General features: G+C 44.6%; 1 protein-coding gene across 3 annotated transcripts; it reads left to right on the top strand.

Moving 5' to 3' along the window:
• Positions 1-1,939: 1,939 nt before the first annotated feature.
• tbc1d13 (TBC1 domain family, member 13) lies at positions 1,940-9,644 on the top strand. 3 transcript variants are annotated; one of them, XM_070924854.1, is made up of 13 exons: positions 1,940-1,962; positions 3,161-3,234; positions 3,346-3,386; positions 4,177-4,238; positions 4,509-4,608; positions 5,809-5,891; positions 6,065-6,224; positions 7,073-7,283; positions 7,373-7,536; positions 7,851-8,011; positions 8,116-8,173; positions 8,934-9,042; positions 9,234-9,644. In XM_070924854.1, exons 1-12 carry the CDS (start codon positions 1,940-1,942, stop codon positions 8,997-8,999), a joined length of 1,203 nt encoding a protein of 400 aa, XP_070780955.1. In that variant the 3' UTR covers positions 9,000-9,042; positions 9,234-9,644. The 3 variants fall into 3 exon arrangements, with proteins under 3 accessions (XP_070780955.1, XP_070780954.1, XP_070780956.1); XM_070924853.1 differs by having other exon boundaries at positions 8,934-9,644; XM_070924855.1 differs by lacking the exons at positions 7,073-7,283; positions 7,373-7,536 and having other exon boundaries at positions 8,934-9,644.

The raw sequence follows: 9,644 nt of genomic DNA on the forward strand, positions 1-9,644 counted from the left end.
GCGTTATAATTCTTTTTAATCTTTAGTTCTTCGCTTATCTGTGAAATTATTGAAATGACTTTTTCAGGGTCCAAGTGGGCAAAAAGGTGAGCGACTAACACTCGGTCCATTGCAAAATATGTTACCAAATATTGTCCAGATTTCCTTGAAATTCTTGATCAATATTCATGGTCCCCAGAGGGTGAATCTCATACCTTTTTGGTAACCTCCTGACCTTTCATCTAGCACCACCCTCATACTGAAATCTCCACTCGTACACAAAATCTAACGGGGAGATTGCAATGAAACTAACTGAGCACATTCATTCATTTGGGCGGAAGGTTGTTGTTGGAAAGTCAAACCACCACAAAGAGACACAAAACGACCACAAAGAGACACAGAATGACCACAGAGACGCAGAATGACCACAAAGAGACACAGAATGACCACAGAGACGCAGAATGACCACAAAGAGATGCAGAATGACCACAGAATGACCACAAAGAGACACAGAATGACCACAGAGACACAGAATGACCACAAAGAGATGCAGAATGACCACAAAGAGATGCAGAGTGACCACAAAGAGATGCACAGTGACCACAAAGACATGCAGAGTGACCACAAAGAGACACAGAGTGACCGCAAAGAGATGCACAGTGACCACAAAGAGACGCAGAGTGACCACAAAGAGACACAGAGTGACCACAAAGAGACGCAAAATGACCACAGTGACCACAAAGAGATGCAGAGTGACCACAAAGAGACGCAGAATGACCACAAAGAGACACAGAGTGACCACAAAGAGATGCAGAGTGACCACAAAGAGACGCAGAGTGCCCACAAAGAAATGCACAGTGACCACAAAGAGACGCAGAATGACCACAAAGAGATGCAGAATGACCACAGAGACGCAGTGACCACAAAGAGACGCAGGATGACCACAAAGAGACACAGAGTGACCACAGAGCGACCACAGAGAGACGCAGAGTGACCACAAAGAGATGCAGAATGACCACAAAGAGACACAGAATGACCAGAGATGCAGAATGACCACAAAGAGATGCAGAATGACCCCAAAGAGACACAGAGTGACCACAAAGAGACGCAGAATGACCACAAAGACACAGAATGACCAGAGACGCAGAATGACCACAAAGAGATGCAGAAATCTCTGTGATTATGTGCACAGCACAAACAAAAAGGATTTCAGTGTGTGTGTAGTTCCTCTTTAAACTCACTTTTAAAGTTTTGACTTTTGTAATCGTGCAAGCCTTGTGGATCTTAATGCACAACTAATATGCACAGCCTCGGATCCAAAAAAACAGCGCATGCAAACAGACGGCAACTCGGTCCTATATTCCTTCCTTCCTTCCACTTTTTCTGCATCGCACTGCTGCATTTACTGTCTTCCCAGTGTCCGCTCATTCAAATACTCAGAGCATTTCTGCCCTCTAGTGGCTGTCAGAGGGTATGTCACTTTCTAGTAACCCACCACCCCATACCAAACAATAATATTGCCCAGCAACTCTGACAAACTATTCAAATAAAAACCAAAAAAAAAAATGTATCGACAATAACACACCTATGCTTAACTGCTTAACATGTAGCTGCGTGGAAGAAGTCTATCTATAACTGCACATGTATTAAAGTTCGACTTGCTTCGACACGTTTAATAAATTATTAACGTACGTTTAGAAAATTCTGGAATGAAAACTGCGTCACTGAATGTCAAATAGGAGCAAGGTGTTCTTGGTTGGGTGGACAATCCCAACATATGAAAGCCCACTGACACGCAGGTTGAGAGACTCCGGACCCGAACGGCGGCGGCGTCGTGCGTGCGTGCGTGCTCACGGTGTTGTTGTGAGGACGGAAGCGACAGGAGGACTTCCCTCTCTCTGGCCAATAATTCATTCCTTTTTGGAAACAGTTAAAGGAATACACCGCCGCCTGCCCAGACATGTCTACTGCGTACAGAAACAGGTGAGACACATCTACATTTCTGCGCTCGCACGGCAGTCGGGGAATCCTTTATCGTAGCAGCTAGCATCCTAACCGCAACAAAATCTGGCATTAACTTCAGTGTTAACCTAGCAGCAGCAGCAGCAGCAACAGCAGCTCAGCTAACCAAACATAAGCTAAGTTAAGGTTTTAGGCGAGAGTCGCAATAATAAAAAAACTACGACTGGCACATGCTAATATGAAACGTCCAATTTAATTTAACCCCCCTCCCCAGCAAGCCTTTGGGGCGTTCTACAAGTTAACCCACGCAGCAGCTTCATCGTTTTAAGTAGCTGCGCTAGCTCCCCGTTAGCACGTCAGCTGACACATCACACTTCCTTAAACTGGCTAACCATGTTAGCTGCCACCCAGCTGGCTACCGTGAGGTTTGCTGACAGTGTGTTTCTGTCAGCGCAAAGGGTGAAAAAAAAAAATGTGAAGGGTCTCCGGGTTAAACTGTCGCGTCCTGGCGTTAAACTAGCTAATGACGAGTTAGCCATTAGACTATTCTTCCTATGGGGAGCTCTTGGGCTCAGCCGAGAGAGACTATTTCCATCAATTTCTACATGTAACGCTTTTTCTCTGCTCCGATTTGTTTCTTTAACCTCCAGTGTAAAGCTGGGAATGACACGTAAGGACTACCAGCATCGGTTTTCTGTATGTTTTTGCACCTCTCGTCCCATTTTATTACACATACCGCCCCATAATGTACCATCTGTGCCACCACAACTCATCACGAAGGCGGTGCGACGTTCACGCTCAACAGGGTTTGTTGTTTTATTGGCGAGGCAAAAGTGGTTTGTCAGGCGTGATTGGTTGAATTTTAGATTTGTTTTTGAGTTGGAAAGTGAATGCAGGTCTGGGGCAGATGCACAAGGGCCCGATGGTGATGAAATATGGTTTAATCCCGACAATAAATTCTAAAAAGAATACGTTTACTGACATACTGGCCGCCTCATTTATTAAAAGAAGTGTGTAGAGTCCATGTCTTAGTCTTTGTTGTTCATATATCCCATCCATAATGGTTGAATTTGAACTGAACTGAAGGTTTAGGACTTTTACGCCAGAGCATCTTTTTCTTCAACATTTATGAGTTAAAGTTATGTTCGTGCAACAGTGCATTATGGGTATCTTGTCACCAAAGCGTGACTCTCAGAAATGAAGTTGTTTCTTATTTCAGGATACAGGAATTCAAAGTCACCTTGAGCGAAGAAAATATAAACTTGAAGACGCTGAGGGAGCTGTGCTTCAATGGTAATCTTCACACCTTGATGCCTTTTTTTTAAAACTTTTTTTCTTCTTCTTTTGTGCTGTAGATATTTTATTGTTCTATGTCTGACTAATCCTTTGCCGTATTCAACTCAGGAGTCCCGTTTGAAGGAGGCATACGAGCGCTTTGCTGGAAAGTAAGTTGCCCCGCCTCATTGGATATAATTCTTAAGTAAAGTAAGTGTGTTTTCCCCCTGTGGAGACCATAGACTGTATATAAAGATGGCCGACGCGTCTCCACTTCCTCCCTCTGTGCGAAAAATGAGGGCAAACTTGTTTCACCCCATTTTTATAGCACTATAGCAACTAAATAAAACCAAACTTGTGAGAAAAATGAACACAAATGAACAAACATCAGCGTGATTAAAAACTGCCTTTAGTTTGGCCCACGTTCCATCCATGGAGAGGGGCGGGGCTTATGGCCTATACTGCAGCCGGCCACCAGGGGGCGATCGAGACGTTTTGGCTTCACTTACAGGGCGCTGTCACGTCGTCCGTCTTTGTATGCAGTCTTATGGTGGAGACAGTCAGACTATGTGTAACTGACTCGTACTTCCAGATTTCTTTTGTACCTAAGAGAAGTCTTGCATGAGGCCGAAAATGTGCCGAACTTTACTTAGACTGAAATCCGCGCCTAAGACGTGAGGACAAGGGATCACACAACAACCAACAATCGGTGCTTTTACGAAGCCTTTCATAAGCTCACGCATGTTCACGCACTCGCGCACCGATGGCAGCAACACACAGTACACAACACTTTTTACAGAATATCATTCTCTGAAGATTTAGAGGTTTAAAGTTCCGATACCACGCACGTGTTCCGCGTGTACTCATTCCAACGCTGTATTGAGGTCTGTGTGATGCTTAGCCAAATGTTGTGGCCTGTGCTCCCGACTGTTTCACCTATTTGCTTTACCCTCCTCTCAGATCCTTCTTAACTATCTACCTCTCGATCAGACGTTGTGGGAGTCTTCCCTCAAAAAGCAGAGGTAAGGAGAAGCATGTTCAAACCTTGTTTTTGAAGACTTGAGCCACACCGCTTTTCTTTTATTTATCGAGATTCCAACCCCAGGCAATCAGCCGCTACCAATCAGTATAGCTGATGACATTAGCTAATGTTGTTAGCTGACTTTAAAACGCCCATTTCAGCTGTGACTCACCAGACCTGATGCTGGTCATCACTGTAGTCTCTCGCGGTGAAGCTGGCTGGGGGAGAAACCACTTCTACTATCATTGCCTCCATCTTCTCTCTCCCACAGGGAGGAGTACTCCCAGTTCCTAAAAGAAATGATCATCCAGCCTGGTATCGCCAAAGCCAACTTGGGCCTTTCCAGAGAAGATGTGACCATGGAGGACCATGTGAGTCAAGTTCAAAACATTTCATCTGGATTTGGAAATGTCCAGTGTTCAAAGAAAATTGGATTGGGATCACCCCGATCCAAAATCCCAATTTTGTAGGATCACCAAATCTCAATTAGCAGTGCTCTGAATGGTAACAACAGGTAACAGCCAGCAGGGGGGGCCACTTTAAGTGTTTTTAATTGAAGAGACAGACCAACAGAATACCAACATGCTCTTCCATATTCAATACCTTTTTTGAATTGTCGGACTTTTCAAATACATTTTTAACTCAAAATTGACAAAACTGAATGTCCGCTGACCAGACGTGGGACGAGGGATCCAATTGTTCAAAAGTTTGTTTGTTGTAAATACATTTACAGTGGCTATATTATATATAAATCAAGTGCAAAATATATGTATTAAAACTGCAAGATTTAAGTGTATTTGTGATCAGTTTCAAAGTTTTCATGACATTTTGATCCTGAAATCCACCCTCCAGCTGGGCTCAGAATAATCCCGTCAAAGTGATCCCAAACCTACTAAAAGGTTTTCAACAACACAACCTGAGGGTTTTACCTAGCTTAAAAAAAAACAGGATTGGATTGTGCGATCCTGTATTTCCAGAATCCAGATTTCCTTCTCGAACGACCCATTTTCGGATTGCTTTCGAACAACTGGCCCCCTGGAGTTCTTTTTTTCCCACAGCCGTGTTTAACTGAGAATGATTCAACGAAGCCTCGTGCTGTGTGAAGCAGAGCGACAGTCCTAGTGGCTGCTGTCATTCTACAATCACTGCAACAAGTTGCACTGTGCAGTGCAACTGTCAACAAAAGCGACAAGGAAAAATGCAATGAGTACATATGATATATCTGGATCAACTCCCCCGCAGTTTATTGGTTTTCCAACTCTTCACACTTTTTGGTGCGAGACACCCACTTTGAGGCTTTGTCTCGCGCTCTTACGCTGCCCGAACAAATAAGAAGAAGCCACAAAGCTCTCATCGTTGAAAAACATAGCTGTATAAGTTATATATTCTATCTGAACGCGAGTTGTTTTTGACAGGGTTTTTCACTTTTGCTCACAATTGCATGTCAATATATATATATGTGTGTGTGTGTGTGTGTGCGCGTGTGTGTGTGTGGCAGAGATGCAACAAGTCCCATGTAACCGAGGCAATAAGTGCCATTTAATATCTTTGTCGTATTCGATTTGTTTCAGCCTCTGAATCCGAACCCAGACAGCAGGTGGAATACCTACTTCAAAGACAATGAAATTCTACTACAAATTGACAAGGATGTAAGGTATGCCTTCTAGCAAACTATTCTAAATCTATTAGTTTGGTCTTGACGGTATGTGAACGAACAACGGACCGCCGCCTGTCATTGTGTATGCAGTATATATAAAAAGAATTTCAATTAACTTAACGAAAGCTTTTGACACGTCAGGTAAAACGTGTTTGTTCGTATGTCTGCAGGCGGCTGTACCCAGACATGGCGTTCTTCCAGCGTCCTACGGACTACCCATGCCAACTTATCCTGGACCCTCAGAACGACTACGAGACCCTGCGTCGACGAGTCGAGCAAACCACCCTGAAAGCACAAACTGTAAACCGCAACCGCAGTGGAGTCACCAATGTAAGTGACTGTTAATGTGTGCGAGTGTGTGGCCCAGTTAGTACAGTTTGTCGTGAAAGCCCATATATATATATATATACACCGATACTCAGTATCACTGGATTGAATATCAGTGGGGGAAAAAAAAGTATAATGAGATACGATCCATCAGCCTAAACTATCATGTAAATGCTTAACTAAACTCTGAACAGCATGCCGCAGAGAGAGATGTGTCACGAGTAACACGAGTGAGCAGCGTGCGTCACATGACCAGCAGCTGTAGCAGAGTGCGATTTATGCAATGCGAGTGTTTTCGAGGGCAGGCAGCAGCGTTGGAAACTCGAACCTGATTAAACAGTTGTGCTTTCACATACAGTTCTACCCCAGAGGGTTACACGTGAAAGCTCGCACTGTTTGGACCCTTGTATAACCCCCCACCTTTCTTTTTTTTTCTTTTTTTTTTTTACCCAATGCAGTTAACTTGATATCAGGCGAAAAAAAGCCTTGAGTTTCAGCTGTGAGTGCCTTAAGATGCCATGAGTCATGTTTTGGGCTCTGTATTTCTTCCTTTAGGGGAGTAGAGTTGTTAGTTAGTTGTTTAAGAGAGGGAAATGGTATTGAGCCATCCCTAATAAATAAATAAATAAATAAATAAATATACTCGAGCCTAAGATCGATCATTATCAGGAAACTGAGCTTCAGTGTTTGTTTTCAGTTTACTTTTACATCTCATCTTCTTTTTCCTTGAATATACATGGATGTCATTGCTCAAAACAAACACAGTATGCGCTGCAGATAACTTTATACGATACACTTCCTGCTAAACTGAATCTGCCCCCCCCCCACCACCACCACTACCACCACCACAGGTCAGCTCCCCTGGAAAGGCGTTGAACTTGTATCCATCCAATGAATACGAGGTGCTGCCCAACGGGAGTGAAGCGCACTGGGAGGTGGTGGAGCGCATCCTCTTCATCTACGCCAAGCTCAACCCCGGGATTGCCTACGTACAGGGCATGAACGAGATTGTCGGGCCAATTTACTACACCTTTGCCACGGACCCCAACAGCCAGTGGAAAGGTCGGTAACATTTATATTGAACGTTTGAGGCAGGTAATAAATGGTGATTAATTAACCCCCCGGTGATTCCTGTCTGCTCCATTGTTCAGAGCACGCTGAAGCGGACACATTCTTCTGTTTCACCAACCTGATGTCGGAGAACAGAGACAACTTCATCAAGAGCCTGGATGACTCTCAGTGCGGCATTACCTACAAGATGGAGAGCGTGTACTCCATGCTCAAAGACAAAGACCTGGAGCTCTATCTCAAGCTGGTAAGGTCTGCTATTTGTCCGTGCCAGGTCCAAGTTGCGCCTCTGAAGCATGACACTCACATGTGGGAATCACGATACAATATTATTACGTTACGTAAGTCGCGCCATAAACGTTGCACGTGACAAACTGAGCTGTATTACAGTCTACGGAGTCCAACATAACTGAATTTGTGGACTACTGTACAATATTGCCATGCAAAATATCACGATACTATGCCATATCAGGCTCAGACTTTCTTAAAACAACACTTCCTCTGCCCCCCCCCCCCCTTTTTTTTTTTTTTTTTTTTTTTTTGTTGAATCTGTCCATACAGGAAGAGCAGAACATCAAACCCCAGTATTTCACATTCCGCTGGCTGACCTTGTTGTTATCTCAGGAGTTCCTTCTGCCAGATGTCATCCGCATCTGGGACACCCTGTTTTCTGACCAGGACCGATTCCACTTCCTCATCCTGGTCTGCTGCGCCATGCTCATGTGAGCTTTTCATGTGATCTCGCTCCCTGTCCTCCCGCAGCATCGACCCCTCTCACTGACTCCGCATGTCAATCACGGTTTCTGTTGACTTCTTGTGTTCGCAGACTCATCCGAGACAACTTGCTGGCAGGAGACTTCACAGTGAATATGAGATTACTGCAGGTAAGGTCTTTTTTTTTATAAGTGAAACAGAAAAAACCCCCAAAGCGTCATATTAAGGGGCATTCAGACCAAATCCGGCGTTGCAGCGAAAACGCCAGTCCTCCCGGTGAAAAGTTGAGACGGAATCAACTTTTGGAGAAACGCAATCTGACGCCACGCTGCGGTAGCCAATCATGCAGGCTGCTAATCAGACTGGAAGACGCCCACAAGAAGAAGAACCTTGTTTTTAATCCGTTGATACGGACAGACGATCACTCGTTCAAGCCAGCATGTTAGCAGCCTGGGTCAGGGGTTAAAGTTCTTCTTCTTCTTCTTCTCTTTTGCTGTTTAGAGGCATAGGCTGTATATAAAGATGGCCGACGCGTCTCCACCTCCTCCCACTGTGCAAAAATGAAGCCAAACTCTCCTGGTTACAGCCGCTGCCACCTTGCGCTACTGACGTCATTTGGAGAGTCTGCACTGTGGTGATGGGGGGGGGGGGGGGGGGGGCGCGGTGCGAGGAGAGCTGTCATGTCGGCCATCTTTATATACAGTCGATGTTTAGAGGTAGTTGGAAAACCGGCTTTAAAGCGCATTACCGTCACCTTCTGGATTGGGTGTTAAAGTTCACAACAATCACGCATAAATACATAAATGGGCCACAGTAGTGTCACCGCCGCACGACTCTGCGTTAATCGCTGCAACCGCCGGATTTGGTCTGAATGCAGCCTAAGAGACACAGTGCGGCTGATGCTCCTGCCTGATACGATGTTCCTTTCAGGATTACCCCATCTCAGATGTCCACACCATCCTGACCAAGGCCAAAGATCTGCAGGACAACTCCTAACCTGTTGACTCTTTTCCTCCTACCCTTTTTCTGCTCTGATGCGGTAGGTGGGAGTTTAAACATTTTAAAGACATTGTCATGTCAAACATGTTTCGTGGGAAGGACTTGATCAATGAAGAGCCTGGACAGATGTGCTCGGGGAGGGGGAACCCAGCATACTGCTTTTTAACTTCTGTCTGACGTTTGGTCAGTGGGGACTGGCTGAAACTGTTCCTTTTTTTTTTTTGTCCCAAGTGAGGAGGAGACGCCACTTGCTTCCTGATGCATTATGGGGGAAAGGCTCCTCTCACAGCCATCTCTCCCATGGAGACTTGTTGTGCTCAGATAATGATGTTTTGCACTGAACATCTGAGGGGAGAGGGAGCCACATTAGTCCCACTGTACACTACCGATCTCAGCTTGTCGTGAATAAACCAGAAATGTTTAACAGCAGGGCCAAGAATTTAAGGAAAAGATCCCACTGCAACCATGTATGTAGACCGATTGAGCAAATGTTTTAATTTGGGTTGAGCAATAGTGCATGTTTGTTCTTTTAAGTTTTTTTTTTTTTTTTTTTAAACATTTTTAATGTAAGAAACATGTATGCCTTATCTGTTTGATGATGTGAAACAGGAGACAGTATTTCTGGGTAAAATAAATATGAAG

Source organism: Enoplosus armatus, chromosome 18, assembly GCF_043641665.1.
Source record: "Enoplosus armatus isolate fEnoArm2 chromosome 18, fEnoArm2.hap1, whole genome shotgun sequence".
Lineage (NCBI taxonomy): Eukaryota > Metazoa > Chordata > Actinopteri > Centrarchiformes > Enoplosidae > Enoplosus > Enoplosus armatus.

What these genes read in the sequence shown, in the direction of transcription:
- tbc1d13 (XM_070924853.1), top strand. Translation starts at nt 1,940, where the DNA reads ATGTCTACTGCGTACAGAAACAG. An exon ending in TCTACTGCGTACAGAAACAG is followed by an intron (nt 1,963 to 3,160) that starts GTGAGACACATC and finishes TTCTTATTTCAG; the next exon opens with GATACAGGAATTCAAAGTCA. An exon ending in CCCCAACAGCCAGTGGAAAG is followed by an intron (nt 7,284 to 7,372) that starts GTCGGTAACATT and finishes TCCATTGTTCAG; the next exon opens with AGCACGCTGAAGCGGACACA.